Raw genomic sequence first — 18,319 nt, 5'->3', positions numbered from 1 at the left:
TTGTCCAAATCTGGATTTACTCAATTTCTCTGTGCACTCTGGAGACCTCTGTCGGTTGCACAACATCCTCTGCACACGCTTCCTCCATGTGAATCTGCCAGCCACATTTCACACCGGACAAATTGGCGGATTCTTACAAACAGCCCAAACACATACAGATGACCATGCTATCTCTTTTTATTTGTTTGCCACTCTGACAGCATATGCCATGCATCCATCCTCCATCAAACATGCCCAGCTGTGTAAATTGGGTTCTGCAAACTGTCTAATAATCTAGCAAACCCTACACACATATTTTAAGCTATTTAAATAAGACATTCAAACTGTGTACCATTATAGTGAAAAGACTTACAAGACTTACAAACTGCAGTATGATTACCACTGGCAGTACAGTATCTAAAGCTCCCCACATACTTTAAATTAATTACTTTTTACTTATCTGGGTCATGGTGACTCTGACAGAACATGTTAACACTAAGCACAAGACAGGGTTACAACCTGGACAAGAAGCCATTCCTGTGCACTAGGACACACATTAGTGCACTCAATCACACACAAATGCAATTTAGGGCCTGGGTTGAATCTTTCCCCCAGTGATTGTTTGTGAAGAGTTTCATATACTCTACCTGTGTACTAATGGGTTTCCTTTCACACAGGTTTCCTCCTAACCACCATAAAGATGCAAACATTAAACACTTAAACAATTAAGCTCAAGCTGTGCAAGACATACTTATATATGTGCAGATGTGTTAGAAAAGTTTAAGTACGTTAATTGCAGTGTCCAGTTGTGGCCCTAGGTCCTTACAAATCTCGTTTCAACTGAATGGGCACATAGTTAAGACAAATCTTAAACTTTTAGAAAGCCTTCCCAAAAGAGTGGAGACTATTGTAGACGTAAAGAGGAAACCAACTCCAAACTCTAAAAAGGTCCTGGTTAGCTGTTCATATACTTTTGACCACGTGTAGAGTGTAGTTAACTAGATAGCTTCACAACTTGTAGTAATGCTACTGTCCACTGATGATGATTTATACAGAGTAAGTATTAAGCACAATAACCACTTTCACATAATTCATTTAAGATAACTGTTCAAGACATTTTGTAAAATACAGTAAAAAAAATAATCTGTTATTTGTTAATTTTCTTGAACTTTAGTTTAACTGACAAAAAGTACAAAAAAATTCCAATGTTTTCACTAATTAACTTGGCTGTATTTTTTAAATAATAAAACAATTTGAATTTTTTTGCCTTAAAAAAGGTATGATGAAGAAAAAAATAGATTTAAAAGTTTATAGAATATGTACTACTTTGAAACATTTCACAATCAGCAGGTGAATTGCTAAGTGATTCCACAATAATTATTGTTTATTAGGATTTTAACGTCATGTTTTACACTTTGGTTACATTCATGACAGAAACGGTAGTTACTTTTTACACAAGATTCATCAGTTCACAAGTTTACACAAACACAAACACAGTCATAGACAATTTTGTATCTCTAATTTACCTCACTTATATGTCTTTGGACTATGGGAGTAAACCCACGTAGACACGGACAGAACATGCAAACTCCATACAGAAAGGACCCAGACCGGTTCAACTAGGGATCAAACCCAGGACCTTCTTGCTGTGAGGCGACAGTGCTAGCCACTGAGCCACTGTGCCACCCTGATTCCATAATAAGCAGGTGAGATTATCATGATCAAGCGCAAAAGGAGGATCAACCAATGGCTCAGGCTTTACAAGCAAAGATGAATCATGGCTCACCACTTTATGTCAAACTTTTGAGAGATGACTGGAAACCACTGTTGAATGTGAGTGACCCTTAAGCTCTCAGACAGCACTGCATAAGAAACCATTATGATACTGTGACAAATATACTGTGCATAAGCTCATCTCAGATAAACTAAAATATTTATATACTAAATAACTAAAATTACATAAAATATTTTTAATGCTAAAGAGTTCAGATGCTAAAAGAATAGGCTAGAAAAACTGAACTTAAGATGCAGAGAGGTAAATTAGAAGAAAGTGAAGGAGGATTGCAGGTAAAGGCAGCAGAGTTAAGGTAACTGAATAGAGATGTGATGAAAGGCCACACTGTGCTGTGCTGCTTCAAAATTCATCATCATTATGGTAAAACGATGAGGTCAGTGTCCCGAAACCTTAATCACACTGCCAGCACCTTTATTTTCTTTGGCTTTCACAAACAGACTGGAAAGGAGAAACAGAGCAATCCAAATATTTCTCCTCCTCCACCATGCTACTCGAGCACTGTCTTCCAAACCTTCATTCTTCAACCTTTATTCTTCTTTCATATGTTAAACGGGGAACAGTTCCATTTGGCTATTGTTCTGATAAACAAAATTCATTTATAACGCCAGAGTTTTAAGACCGTAAAATAAAAGCCAGAAAATGCAGGGCCAATTACATCATTGTGTCTGTATTACAAAGGGCAAAACTGCCTTTTCAGTAATATATTATGGACCTCCTACTTTATGCTACTACAGTCATTTCTGGGATTTACAAACCCTATTTCCAGAGAAGTTGGGACATTTTTAAAACAACAAAAACAAGAATCTGTCATTTTTTCATTCCCTTGAACACAATAAAACAAGAATCTGTAATTTGTTCATTTTCTTGAACACAATAAAAACAAGAATCTGTGATTTGTTCATTCCCTTACACACAATAAAAACAAGAATATGTGATTTGTTCATTCCCTTGAACACAATAAAAACAAGCATCTGTGATTTGTTCATTCTCTTACACAGAACAAAAAAAAGAATCTGTGATTTGTTCATTCCCTAGAACACAATAAAAACAAGAATCTGTGATTTGTTCATTCCCTTGAACACAATAAAAACAAGAATCTGTGATTTGTTCATTCTCTTACACAGAACAAAAAAAGAATCTGTGATTTGTTCATTCCCTAGAACACAATAAAAACAAGAATCTGTGATTTGTTCATTCCCTTGAACACAAATAAAACAAGAATCTGTGATTTATTCATTCCCTTACACACAATAAAAACAATAATCTGTGATTTGTTCATTCTCTCACAGACAACAAAAAAACAAGAATCTGTGATTTGTTCATTCTCTTGAACACAATAAAAACAAGAATCTGTGATTTGTTCATTCCATTGAACACAATAGAATCAAGAATCTATGATTTGTTCATTCCATTGAACACAATAGAATCAAGAATCTATGATTTGTTCATTCCATTGAACACAATAAAAACAAGAAAATGTGATTTGTTCATTCCCTTGAACACAATAAAAACAAGAATCTGTGATTTGTTCATTCCCTTACACACAATAAAAGCAAGAATCTGTGATTTGTTCATTCTCTCACACAGAACAAAAAAACAAGAATCTGTGATTTGTTCATTCCATTGAACACAATAAAAACAAGAATCTGTGATTTGTTCATTCCCTTGAACACAATAAAAACATGAATCTGTGATTTGTTCATTCCCTTGAACACAACAAAAACAAGAATCTGTGATTTGTTCATTCCCTTGAACACAATAAAAACAAGCATCTGTGATTTGTTCATACCTTTGAACACAATAAAAAAACAAGAATCTATGATTTGTTCATTTCCTTGAACACAATAAAAACAAGAATCTGTGATTTGTTCATTCCCTTAAACACAGTAAAAACAAGAATCTGTGATTTGTTCATTCCCTTGAACACAATAAAAACAAGAATCTGTGATTTGTTCATTCCCTTTAACACAAAAAAAAACAAGAATCTGTGATTTTTTCATTCCCTTGAACACAATAAAAACAAGAATCTGTGATTTGTTCATTCCATTGAACACAATAAAATCAAGAATCTGTGATTTGTTCATTCCATTGAACACAATAAAAACAAGAATCTGTGATTTGTTCATTCCCTTGAACACAATAAAATCAAGAATCTACGATTTGTAAATTCCCTTGAACACAATAAAAACAAGCATCTGTGATTTGTTCATTCCTTTGAACACAAAAAAAAACAAGAATCTGTGATTTTTTCATTCCCTTGAAAACAATAAAAACAAGAATCTGTGATTTGTTCATTCCCTTTAACACAATAAAAACAAGAATCTGTGATTTGTTCATTCCCTTACACACAATAAAAACAAGAATCTGTGATTTGTACATTCCCTTAAACACAATAAAAAAGAATCTGTGATTTGTTCATTCCCTTACACACAATAAAAACAAGAATCTGTAATTTGTTCATTCCATTGAACACAATAAAATCAAGAATCTGTGATTTGTTCATTCCCTTGAACACAATGAAATAAAAAATCTACGATTTGTTCATTCCATTGAACACAATAAAATCAAGAATCTACGATTTGTTCATGCCCTTGAACACAATAAAAACAAGAATATGTGATTTGTTCATTTCCTTAAACACAATAAAAACAAGAATCTGTGATTTGTTCATTCCCTTGACCACAATAAAAACAAGAATCTGTGATTTGTTCATTCCCTTGAACACAATACAAACAAGAATCTGTGATTTGTTCATTTCCTTGAACACAACAAAAACAAGAATCTGTGATTTGTTCATTCCCTTGAACACAATAAAAACAAGAATCTGTGATTTGTTCATTCCCTTACATAGAACAAAAAAACAAGAATCTGTGATTTGTTCATTCCCTTAAACACAATAAAAACAAGAATCTGTGATTTGTTCATTCCCTTACACACAATAAAAACAAGAATCTGTGATTTGTTCATTCCCTTGAACACAATAAAAACAAGAATCTGTGATTTGTTCATTCCCTTACATAGAACAAAAAAACAAGAATCTGTGATTTGTTCATTCCCTTAAACACAATAAAAACAAGAATCTGTGATTTGTTCATTCCCTTACACACAATAAAAACAAGAATCTGTGGTTTTTTCATTCCATTCAACACAATAAAATCAAGAATCTGTGATTTGTTCATTCCCTTGAACACAATAAAAACAAGAATCTGTGATTTGTTCATTCCACTAAACACAATAAAATCAAGAATCTATGATTTGTTCATTCCCTTGAACACAATAAAAACAAGAATCTGTGATTTGTTCATTCCCTTAAACACAATAAAAACAAGAATCTGTGATTTGTTCATTCCCTTGAACACAACAAAAAAACAAGAATCTGTGATTTGTTCATTCCCTTGAACACAAAAAAAACAAGAATCTGTGATTTGTTCATTCCCTTGAACACAATAAAAACAAGAATCTGTGATTTGTTCATTCCCTTGAACACAATAAAACAAGAATCTGTGATTTGTTCATTTCATTGAACACAATAAAAACAAGAATCTGTGATTTGTTCATTCCCTTGAACACAATAAAAACAAGAATCTGTGATTTGTTCATGCCCTTGAACACAATAAAAACAAGAATCTGTGATTTGTTCATATCCTTACACACAACAAAAACAAGAATCTGTAATTTGTTCATTCTATTGAACCGTTATTTAACTGAAAAAAGTACAAAACAAAGATTTCCGATGTTTTCACTGACCAACTTGATTGTACAGTATTTTGTAAATACAAACATATCTAGAACTGAATTACTGCAACACATTCAAAACCAATAGAGTTCACATAAATAGGAAAATAATGCTACATTACAAAGCCAAATGTGACTGTTCCCCTGTAATAATGCAATAATGCAATAATAACCAAGTAAACACATCATGTACTATTCAAAACAACGATCATAATATGTGTATTCACTTATTCACAGTACAAAGGTAGATGGATGTTCAAGTGATCTCAGGATAAAAATATTCCTGACAGATTCCTGAACCTCCAAAGCAAAAAAATAACATTTAACAAGTCTTCTCTCCTGGGGTCATGGAATTCCACATTCGAACCATTTAAATAAATATGAGTATTATATAATAACAGCGCGTTATTAATTTTCTTCCTGACTTTTCTCTCTCAAGTCCATTTTTAACCACTTAAATAAACATCCACTGTTGAAGTTAGAATCTGGGAACTGGACACGATTGTACCACTGGTGACACCAAAGGTGACGTTTTAAATAGAAGAAAATAATCCTACCAGCCGAGTAGGATTGGGATGACTGGAATAAGGGTTTTGAGCTGTGTGAGACTGCACTTTCCAGAGTGCACAAAGGCATGTTTGTTTATGTCTTCAGAGGGGTCTTTACAGAGGTCATTTAGCAAAGAAAACAGGAGAAACTTTTAGGAGAAATTTGACTAGTAGTGGTTGGGTGAGCTGGCAAAATCTTTAAACAGCGGAAAGCATATGGACACCTTCTAAAAACCGAGTTCAGGTGTTTCAGCCACACCGATTGCTAAGAGGAATTTTAAATTGTATAAAATTGATTATATACTTCCAACTCTGTATCAGTGGTTTAATCTTTTTCTTTTCCAACATGATGTTTGGTTTGGCAAGTTTGGTTTAAAGAGACACTGGTGGCCAGCACGTTGAAGCCTTAACTTTAACACCACTGAACACCTTAAGGAGTAAACTTAAACACTAAATGAATTTCAACATTATTGTCTGATCTCACAAATGCTCTTTTGCCCAAATGGGCACAAAGCTTTACAGGCACACTGTAACAGTGCAGTATACGCTCCGCCACAGCTGTGTCTTTTTTTTTTAGATTTCATTTATGCATTTTCTCCCCTTTTTCTCCCTTTTAGCGCGTCCAATTGCCCGATTGCGTCATGCTTCCTCTCCACCAATGCCGATCCCTGCTCTGATTGAGGAGAACGAAGCTAACCCACGCACCCTCCAACACATGGGCAGCAGCCATATACATCTTGTCACCTACACTTTGACAACTGCAGTGCAGCTCAGCACTGTGTACAGAGAGACACACCCTGAGAGCACTCTTTTCTCATCTCTGTGCAGGCGCCATCAGTCAGCCAGCAGAGGTCGTAATTGCATTAGTTATGAGAGAGAGACCCTATCTGGCTTAATCCCGTCCATATCTGAACAACAGGCCAATCGTGGTTCATGTGGCCGCTTAGCCTAGCCAGCAGGCAGAGCTGAGATTCGATACGATGTATTCGAGAACCCAGCTCTGGTTCCAGCGTGTGTTTTTACCGCTGCGCCACCTGAGCGGCCACGGCTGTGTCTTTAACAAATTCCAAGAGAAGCTGTTACAAGCGACAGAGTGCACTGGAGATAGCTGACCAATCTGTGCAGCCAACCATCGCAAATAACCATAATGATAAAGCATAGAGTTTAGTTTCTGTTAGCATAGTGTTCCAGGAAATCACATTGTAGGATTTTTAAAGAATTTATTTGTAAATTATGGTGGAAAAAAAGTATTTGGTCAACCACAAACAAGCAAGATTTCTGGCTCTCACAGACCTGTAACTTCTTCTTTAAGAAGCTCTTCTGTCCTCCACTCGTTACCTGTATTAATGGCACCTGTTTGACCTTGTTATCTGTATAAAAGACACCTGTCCACAGCCTCAAACAGTCAGACTCCAAACTCAACCATGGCCAAGACCAAAGAGCTGTCGAAGGACACCAGGAAGAAAATTGTAGACCTGCACCATGCTGGGAAGAGTGAATCTACAATAGGCAAGCTGGTTGGTGTAAATAAATCAACTGTAGGAGCAATTGTAAAGAAAATGGAAGACATACAAGACCATTGATAATCTCCCTTGGGGTCAAGATCAAAATGATCATGAGAACGGTGAGCAAAAATCCCAGAACTACACGGAGGGACCTGATGAATGACCTGCAGAGAGCTGGGACCAAAGTAACAAAGGCTACCATCAGTAACACACTACGCCGAGAGGGACTCAAATCCTGCAGTGCCAGGCGTGTCCCCCTGCTTAAGCCAGTACATGTCCAGGCCCGTCTGAAGTTTGCCAGAGAGCTTATGGATGATCCAGAAGAGGATTGGGAGAATATCATGTGGTCAGATGAAACCAAAATTGAACTTTTTGGTAAAAACTCAACTCATCGTGTTTGGAGGAAGAAGAATGCTGAGTTGCATCCCAAGAACACCATACGTACTGTGAAGCATGGGGGTGGAAACATCATGCTTTGGGGCTGTTTTTCTGCAAAGGGGACAGGACGACTGATCTGTGTTAAGGGAAGAATGAACGGGGCCATGTATCGTGAGATTTTAAGCCAAAACATCCTTCCATGAGTAAGAGCATTGAAGATGGAACGTGGCTGGGTCTTCCAGCATGACAATGATCCCAAACACACCGCTCGGGCAACGAAGGAGTGGCTCCGTAAAAAGCATTTCAAGGTCCTGGAGTGGCCTAGCCAGTCTCCAGACCTCAACCCCATAGAAAATTTGTGGAGGGAGTTGAAAGTCCGTGTTGCCCAGCGACAGCCCCAAAACATCACTGCTCTAGAGGAGATCTGCATGGAGGAATGGGCCAAAATACCAGCTACAGTGTGTGCAAACCTGGTGAAGACTTACAGGAAACGTTTGACCTCTGTCATTGCCAACAAAGGTTATGTTACAAAGTATTGAGTTGAACTTTTGTTATTGACCAAATACTTATTTTCCACCATAATTTACAAATAAATTCTTTAAAAATCCTACAATGTGATTTCCTGGATTTTTTTTTCTCATTTTGTCTCTCATAGTTGAAGTGTATATGATGAAAATTACAGACCTCTCTCATCTGTCTAAGTAGGAGAACTTGCACAATCAGTGGCTGACTAAATCCTTTTTGACCCCACTGTATATGGTGGTGGGTATATTCAAACCCCCTTTTCAGAAAGGTTGGGACATTATGTAAGCAGCTCAACAGTCTGCTGTCGCTGTCTAATTCCTATTTTCATGCTGCACCATACAATACACCATTTAATAAGAGATTGATCTGGACTGCAGGCAGACCAGACAAGCACATGTTTTGTGTCTCATGTTGTAGCAATAAGGCCTGGCATCATCTTGCTGAACTAATCATGGACTTCCCATAAAAACACACGACTTTATTGGCAGCATGTGTCTCTCAAAAATACGCCTCAGAATCAGTGTTACCCTCACACATATGCAAGTCACTGATGCACCACCATTCCATGACAGATGTTGGTTTTTGCACCTTTCACTGATAAACGTGGATGATTCTTCTCATCTGTCAAACAGAAAGGTCGACATCCGTTTTTCCTTAAAACAAGCTGAACCTTGGACTCATTTGATCACACCACACTTTTTCACTGTCTTTCAGACCATCTGAGATGAGCTCAAGCCCAGGGAACTCTGAGGCGTTTCTGCATAGAGTTGATGTACAGCTTTCTTATTGTTTCAGGTTGCATTTCTCAAAGCAACAGTGGACTTCTAAGTCTACTGATTCTTTGGTGGATCCTCCTTTTTACCCAATCATGATTCCATCACCTGTGACCAATTCACCTGCCTATTGTGGAATGCTGTAACTTAAATATTTTTAACACTTTTCACTCTTATTTTGCCTGTCTTAACATTTTTGGAGTGTGTTGCAGGCATCAAATGCAAAATGTGGTTTACTGTATTTACAAAATACAATAAAGTTGATAAGTAAAATCACTGGGAATCTTAATTTATATAAAAAACTTTACTTTTAACTCATCACTTATGTGTCATACATCCCTGTAAAATTAAATTGCACTAATGTTCACAACCCTGTGTTTAACCAACTTTATTACAATGCCAGATAGAGCACCACACCTGCAAGGATATGAGAAATGAACCCAACTGCAAAATTCTTATCCAAGATAGAACAATACTGTGGCTAAAGAGTAATTAAGAATAATTAAAACAAGAAAGAGCTGGGCAAAGACAAGCCCATCATATGTGAGTGATAAATGAATGCAGCATAGAGCTGGCACATGAAGTCAGAATTTAGAGGTCCTCTACGGCTGCAGCAAATTATTGATGTACAGAGATGACTTTAAGATTAAAGAAACCAGGGCTCTCAGTCAACTGCACCTCCATGCCATCTTCCAACCCATAATGGCATGGCAGGTGGGTATGAGACACTAATCTGCAACCCCTGCCAGTCTATAGGTGGGCCAATTACACACACTCCTAATTTTTTCCCAAAACAGTGACGGTTTTACAGCCACAAAAGGTGGGCCATGGTGTCGCACTTGCTGTTTTACCAATAAAGCAAACAAGATCCGTTCTAATTTAAAGAGAATACAATTTAGGATACAAGGTTGCAAAATTCCTGCCAGAGAATTCTTGATTTCTGATTTGGGCTTACGTTTGGACCTAAGATTTTGTTTACTGGACCTGCCTTTGTCCAGCAAGTCAAAACACATATCAAAACAGGTTTTGGAATTGATAACTTAAGTTAAAAAAAAGTCCTGAGCTTACCCTTGAGAATTAAAAATATGTGGAGACTAATGAAAGGTCCATAGCAGAAATAAATGCTGAAACATAACCAATTCCATTAAGTAGAGTGGTCAAATATCTAACCAGAATTGTGCCAGAAACTTGTTGGCAATTCCAGCTAACAAGAGCATTTTTACAATTTTACATTTTTATAATATTTGAATAATCTCAAACATTAATAATAATTCAAAAATAGCTCTTTGTTTTTGATTAAAAAAAAACAACAAGGGCTTATTTCCTTTTTTAGTGATGCTTTACATAATATTAATAAGAAATCTCATGTAATGATAGACAAGACAACCAAGTCTAAACTTAACGCTTAACACTTAACGGAAAATTAATGCAGTTACATGACAGTTAGGGTGGCAAGGTGGCTAAGTGGGTAGCACTGTTGCCTCACAGTAAGAAGGTCCTGGGTTCGATCCCAAGGTGGGGCGGTCAGGGTCCTTTCTGTGTGGAGTTTGCATGTTCTCCCCGTGTCTGCGTGGGTTTACTCCGGTTTACTCCCACAGTCCAAAGACATGCAAGTGAGGTGAATTGGAGATACTAAATTGTCCATGACTGTGTTTGATATAACCTTGTGTGAACTGATGCACCTTGTGTAATGAGTATCTACCGTTCCTGTCATGAATGTAACCAAAGTGTAAAACATGACATTAAAATCCTAATACACAAACAAACAAACATGACAGTTAGGTTCAAGCAGATACTACAGTGAGTAACAGTACTCAACAGTACTCAACTGTAGTATTCAACTATCGAATAATATAAATATCAGGCTTTATAATATCATGCCATAGATATGTTGACAGTGTGTGCAGTCAGGTGGATATGCGTAAAAGTGTTTGAATCATTTTTGAGTGCACCGAGTGTAACATGCATTCAGACGTTGCGTAAATATACACTAATGAGCTTAGCTGTCTTACCTAAACAGTTGTGTCCATCATCTGCCAGCATGAAGCCATCATAGCACATGCACCTGTAGTTTCCAGGGATGTTGATGCAGTCGTGCACACAACCACCGTTGTAGTCATTATCACACTCATCCATATCTAGAACACAAAAAAACAGTGGCTTAAACATACTGGACTCTTTAAACCATGTCTTTGTTCATTTTCTTAAATCTTTATTTAACTAACAAAAATAGAAACTAAAGAAATTCACTGATCATTGTATTTTGTAAATATAAACACATTTAGATGTCTTAACACACTTAAGTTGGGACAGAAGCATGTTTATGACTGTATTCTATTACCTTTCCTATTAATAAGACTTTTTAATGGTTTGGGAACTGTGGATACTAAATGTTGCAGTTTTGCGAGTGGATCTATCTATCTATATCTGTCTGTCTGTCTCTCTGTCTGTCAGTATATACAACCAAATCAAAAACGTTGAGACAGTATAGAAAATGCTAATAAAATGAAAATGCAGTGTTCCTTACATTTATTTAGATTTTTATATGATTGCAGACAGTTTCAACCCAAGATATTTTATGTTTTATCTGCTCAACTTCATTTCATTTGTTATTATACCTCCATTCCTGCATTTCAGGCCTGCAACACATTCCAAAAAAAAGTTGGGACGGGTGCAATTTAGGGCTAGTAATGAGATGAAAAAACTAAATAATTATGTGATTCCAAACAGGTGATGTTAACAGGTGATTGTAATCATGGTTTGGTACAAAAGCAGCATCCAGGAAAGACTGAGTCTTTGATAAGCAAAGATGATCAGAGGATCTCCAGTTTGTCAACAAATGTGTGAGAAAATGATTGAAATGTTTAAAAACAATGTACCCCAAAGAGTTGTAAAGACCAAAGGCACAAGCTTAAGCTGAACGCCCGTGATCTTTGATCCCTCAGATGGCACTGCATCAAGAACCACCACTCAACAATAGCTGATATAACCACATGGGTGAGGGATTACTTTGGCAAACCTTTGTCAAGCACTACAATACAGAGTTACCACATGCTGCACACATTACAAAGGCATGGCTGCGGAAGATGAGGGTACGGGTACTGGACTGGCCTGCCTGCAGTTCTGACCTGTCCTCAATAGAGAATGTGTGGAGAATTTTGAAACAAAAAATGCAACAACAACGACTCTGTACTGTTGCACATCTTAAGACGTGTTTCCCGGAACTAAATCACTTGGTATCCTCAGGGGCAAAACGTCTTTTAGGTGTGGTGAAAAGAAATGGCAACATTACAAAGTGGTACATGCTTTATTGTCCCAACTTTTTTGGAATGTGTTGCAGGCCTGAAATGCAGGAATGGATGTTTATTAATAAATAAAATGAAGTTGAGCAAATAAAACATGAAATATCTCAGATTCATCCTGTGTGCAATCAAATAAAAGTCAAAGTAAATGTAGGAATTTGGATTGTCAAAGTTACATCACTGCTAGTATCGGCAGAAACTTAAAGCTATGATGCCAGCATTGTATTTTAAATGGAAAAATGATAAACCAGTATTACCAGTATTGTATATTTAGCACTTTTGGCCCAGTTATGTCTGAACATATTGTCACTATCTTACTCACTGTTTATTTCCTTTCCACATTAAAGAGCAGTACAGAGTGTTAGTTTATGGCTTATTATGGGGAAAAAGTCCTGTTGAAATACACAAAAGTGTCAGACTCTGAGCCAGCTCATCCCCTAGGAATCCATAAACATGCTTTTCTTGCTTAGTGTTTTGGTTTGTGTGTTTAGATGGGAAATCAGAAATGTTGTACTTCATACACTTTAGTTCTTTAGAAAGAAAAAAGAAAAAATTGGATGAGTGTGAAAAGTGAACGAATGAGGAGAGAGGATGTGAGGGTAATGAGTGAACAGCTCCAGATGTGTGTGTGTTGCTGTGTGGAGTGTTAAAGGGCATAGAATAAGGCGTGAGTTGGAGGGGGTCATTAGCAGAATGGACTTCCTGCCCACGAGCTGTTGTTGACATCAGCCAGTGGCAAGTAGACAGCTTCAAGCTGCCGGACTTTCCTCTTTATCACAGATAAGCTCATTGAATAAAGATCACTGCTGGATTCACTTTTACACCCTCTTTTACACCTGCAGCTCACTGCATCACATTTACAAGCAAAATAATATTTAATTCAGCAACTGTTATCTTCTGTTAACTGATTATTCAAGTGGCCATATAAACTGCACACACAACTAAATAAACACAAGCAAAATCTAGTAATAGGGTTAATCAATCTTAAAAAGGGCAGCTCAGTGGGTAGCACTGTCACATCACAGCAAAAAAGTCTCAGGTGGAGAGGTTTGGGTCCTTTCTGTGTGGAGTTTGCATGTTCTCCCTGTTTCTAAAGACATGTAGTCAGGTTAACTGGAGATACTAAATTGCTAAAATACTAAATTAGGTGTGCACTGCAGTGACACTGACATGGTGGTGGTGTGTTAGTGTGTGTTGTGCTGGTATGAGTGGATCAGACACAGCAGCACTGATGGAGTTTTTAAACACCTCACTGTCACTGCTGGACTGAGAATAGTCCACCAACCAAAATCATCCAGCCAACAGCACCCCGTGGGCAGCATCCTGTGACCACTGATGAAGGTCTAGAAGATGACCAACTACAACAGCAGCAATAGATGAGCGATCGTCTCTGACCTTACATCTACAAGGTGAACCCTCTAGGTAGGAGTGTCTAGTAGAGTGGACAGTGAGTGGACACGGTATTTTAAAACTCCAGCAGCGCGTCTGTGTCTGATCCACTCATACCAGCACAACACACACTAACACACCACCGCCATGTCAGTGTCACTGCAGTGCAGAGAATGATCCACCACTCAAGTAATACCTACTCTGTGGTGGTCCTGTGGGGGTCCTGATCATTGAAGAACAGGGTGAAAGCAGACTAAAAAAGCATGCAGAGAAACAGATGGACTACAGTCAGTAATTGTAGAACTACAACGTGCTCCTATATGGTAAGTGGACCTGATAAAATGGACAGTGAGTGTAGAAACAAGGAGGTGGTTTTAATGTTATGGCTGATCGGCATATTTAAGAATTCAGTTTTAACCTGCATGTTTTGCAGTTTTATAACACTAATATTACTTATATGTAGCTACTAACTATTAGCAAAAGAACTTAACAGAGAATTTTGTAAAAGCTTGTTTAGGTAAGTCATAGGTAAGATTATGTGTATTAATATGTGTATTATTATGTGTATTATTATGTGTATCACCAAAACAAATTCCTCATATGTGTAACTGTGTAAGTGATTCTGATTCTGATTCCAGTAAAATCTGCAAAAATGTAAATTTGAATTTACAGCAATTATATATAAAAGACAAAAATTATAAAGCCAAAAAATGAAATTATTATCTAATAATTATTATATAAATTATTATATTTTATGTAAAATCATACTATATATATATATACTGTATATATATATATACGCATAAAAACTTTTCAGATTTTAAAAACAGACATAGATCACCACTATTAAAGTGTGTATAAATTTTTGGGCCCCTCTGTATATATAAGTTAAAATAAAGGTTTTTATAGTGCATAGGTCATAAACGTATAAATACTTGTAAAATTAGTGATTGCCACTAACTAACAGTATGTGAAAATATTTTGCACCAGGTACTTTAATTATTTTGTTCGGCCCGTTAACATTACAGTTAGGGATCTGATTTAGCTGTTCACAAGTCACATGGCTTATTCTTGGTTTTGTTGGTTTGACAGATGAAAAAAATGTCCACTATCAGAGACTGACTGCAAAAATTCCCTTTAAGCTTCATTGGCACTGATTCCATTCCAACAAGTCATTAATACATTAATATAGAATTTCTCCCTCCTTTCTTTGTGGGAATGTAAATAATTAATCAGTTCAATTTAACTAGAATGTGACATTAATTTAGGACCCGCATACATGTTCTACACTACAATCTCTACAAAAAATCTACAGAATATAAAAATCAGATTGAGCAAACTCTTGACTCTTTACTAAAGTGATATTCTGGATGAAGTGTATTTTGTCAGGTATAACCTTGCTGACTGGACATAATATTAAGAAGGGAAAGGGCTTCAAGCTGTGGCATGTTTTTTAGTGACTTGACACTTTCTCAACTGCAGTCCTCAGGTTATCGCCTTGTCATATCTGAACTTCACACTGTCCTTCCATGTCCCTCTCATCTCTCTCTTTCCTTTTTTTCCTCCAGTCCTTAGGGGTTCATCTAGGTTCAGTGTGATGGTTCACTGTTCTGGCTCTAGGTGTATGAACCCAGCCTCATGATATAGTGGTTCTGAGAAGCTATTCCTCTCTTCTGTGTCAAAATGCAATTATGCTCCACAGCAAAATTCAAGAGGGGGGTGTGATGCCTCTGTCTCTCTGCCACAATGCTGTGTGAATGTCTGGATAATGGAGGTGTGTGAGGACTGCTGTCAGTGTGGGTGAGTGTATGCCTACAGGTGGGAGTGCTGTGGCAGGTTTTTGTGTGCATGTGATAATCTATGTTTATGTCTGTGTGAAGGTCTATATAAAGCAGCAGACACAGTCTGACCTGCTCTAGGAGGGGAGGATTTGGTAAAACGGGTGTTCTTACCCAGCCAGCCACTCAGAGTGGCAGCATGGCCTACTAACAGTGTCATACATTTTCCTCTTGCCCTCTAATAGACACACTACAGTTGTCTTGGAGATTAGGAGATTTATGATAGCTGGCTTTCAGCCAAAGATAATAATAGGCAAGAAATTATTACATGCAGGGGCCAGCGAAAGTGCAGCCTGAGGCTTATTAACTAATCAGATTCATCAAAGCCAAAATACATCCTCACCAGAGTGATAAGACAATAGCAAATTAGGGTCTGAGAGTGCTTTTTTGCCCATGCATTAATCAAGACATAAAATCTATAACCTGGCACAATATATTACCAGGTCAACACTTTTTCTTTAGCAGCATCACATCAGCATTCCTCAACCTAAACTTTTTTCTGATGCATCTGTACATCATCTGTTTACATACAGTTTTAAATGACACGTCCTACCAACCTAGTCATATCCAATTCCCCTACTGAAACATCCCACTATGACCAAGAAGAGACACTGAGTATCATACCCTTCTCTAACATCTAAACAATTGTTAGTCACTTTTTTTCACCTGCCATAGACAGAATCTCACATAGAAAAGCATGCATCTACCAAGCAGGTGTCTCAACCAGACAGTAGATGACACAACTGCTGCAGCAAGGATGGTCTCATTGCCAATGTTGATAAGAAAAGCCCCAACACAACCCCAAACCATTGCCAGCATGTTAATATATGGATGCAACACAGTGTTTCAGCAGAAAAAAGCCAAATCACTAAACTGGTCTAAGAATCTGGTTAAAAGTAATATTTAAAAGTGGCTTTTTCAAAGTCATGACCTCAGTCCTATAAAGAACTGTGTAAGAGATTGTTAAAGGCTAACAATAAAAGCCAATTAGGGGGAAAAGAGCTAAGAGACATATACCTATATCTTACCTGAAATTGGTTATATTTGGTTATATATATATATATATACAGTATAAACATATACAGAGATGTTTTGCATTTTTTACTCACAAAACAAAACAGTTGCCATAATAATCAAAATCCTAAGAAGTACCCAATCTAGTTTTTGCAATTTTGTGAAAGTGGAAGGAAACCACACCATGCAGAGAAACCCAACACAGGAACACACTGAACAGAAGCAAGCTTAAAATCAGAACCTCAGGAACAAAGTTGGTGTGAGGCACCCAATTTATCAGCTGCACCACAAGTGCTGATTTTCTTTTCTATTTTATTTATGCATTTTCTCCCATTTTTCTCCCAATTTAGCAAAGTCAATTTGTCTTCCCTGATTGCAGTCGAGGTGGGTATATTTCTGCTCACGCCTCCCCCTTTTTTCATCCATGCATTCTGCACAGGCACCTCTCTATCTGCTAATTAGAGTCCTTACACAGCGTTTGAAGACCCCACCCACATAGTCCGGCATCCCTCCCTGCAGGCACTGCCAATTATGCCCGCTAAATGGCGCCCATTTTATGTAAAATGCTTTTAATGATTCTTCAGTCAAATGTGTTTATAAATTTCATCTAAAATCTTTATCATTCCTCAAACTAAATTTTTTTGACATTTGAAAACCAGTTATGGTCGGGATGTCCAACTAGGGTAAAGTATGTACCCACGTCTTCTATTTAGTGGGCTTACCAGTGCTTAAAGATGCATAAAAAACCCTTAAGCATATAGTCACACATCTCAATAAACCAACATTGGCAGTAGAAGTGAAGACCTCAGAGACATTATACTACTGTCAAAGCTTGCCACAACAAGTGTTTTTATATATTTTTCCCTGATAAAGCAGTCCTAATTAATGTTGTTAACGTAAAATTGATTTGTTTGGGAGCAACAATAGCTCAGGCACAAGGCAGTACAGCAAACATGCTCAAAGAAAGGGTTTCCTTTAAAGGCTGTATGAACAAAAGAGTTAGTTGGGAGCTTCATGGATTGGGTTTTTGTGGCGGAGCGTCTAAGACAGTGGAAATTATGTTTGGGGTCACGGCTTGGGTTGGACACCTCAGTTACAAGAAGAACAAAGCTTAAGCGTGAAAGCATGCAATGACCTTCTGGAATTATTTCATGTCAGTGTTTGTCACTGATATGAAATATTCCTGGAAAGCAAACAAATATGATGGAACATTTTTGTGAGGAAATGATCTAATATGTTTGATGGTATATTTGCAGTGTATGAAACAAGCATTTTTTGTTATTAGATAAACTTGAGCCAAATCACTCAACTGGTTTTAAAATCTAGTTAAAAGTAATATTTTGAAGTGGCTTTTCCAAAGTCCTGACTTCAGTCCTATGAAGAACTGTGTTAAAGATTGTTAAAGGCTATCAATAAAAGCCAGTTGGGGTAAAAGAGCTAAGGGACATACACCTACAGCTTATGTGAAATTTGGCTATATTTTTAAGCAAAAAGGTTTTTTTTTTTTTTTTTTTTAATAATCACTGACAGAGATCACT

The 18,319-nt window shown here is 37.1% G+C and overlaps 1 protein-coding gene across 2 annotated transcripts in view; it reads right to left on the bottom strand.

Moving 5' to 3' along the window:
* Positions 1 to 18,319, bottom strand: part of scube1 (signal peptide, CUB domain, EGF-like 1) — a 129,364-nt gene that overhangs the window by 89,738 nt on the left and 21,307 nt on the right. For both annotated transcript variants that reach the window (XM_063005349.1, XM_063005356.1), the window contains exon 3: positions 11,251 to 11,376. In XM_063005349.1, coding sequence (XP_062861419.1) covers positions 11,251 to 11,376 — 126 coding nt within the window. The remainder of the gene's footprint in view (positions 1 to 11,250; positions 11,377 to 18,319) is intronic.

This window comes from Trichomycterus rosablanca, chromosome 1, assembly GCF_030014385.1.
Source record: "Trichomycterus rosablanca isolate fTriRos1 chromosome 1, fTriRos1.hap1, whole genome shotgun sequence".
In the NCBI taxonomy this organism is placed as follows: Eukaryota; Metazoa; Chordata; class Actinopteri; order Siluriformes; family Trichomycteridae; genus Trichomycterus; species Trichomycterus rosablanca.
Note: the sequence above shows the minus strand (reverse complement) of the source record. Positions and strands in the feature narration are given on the sequence as shown.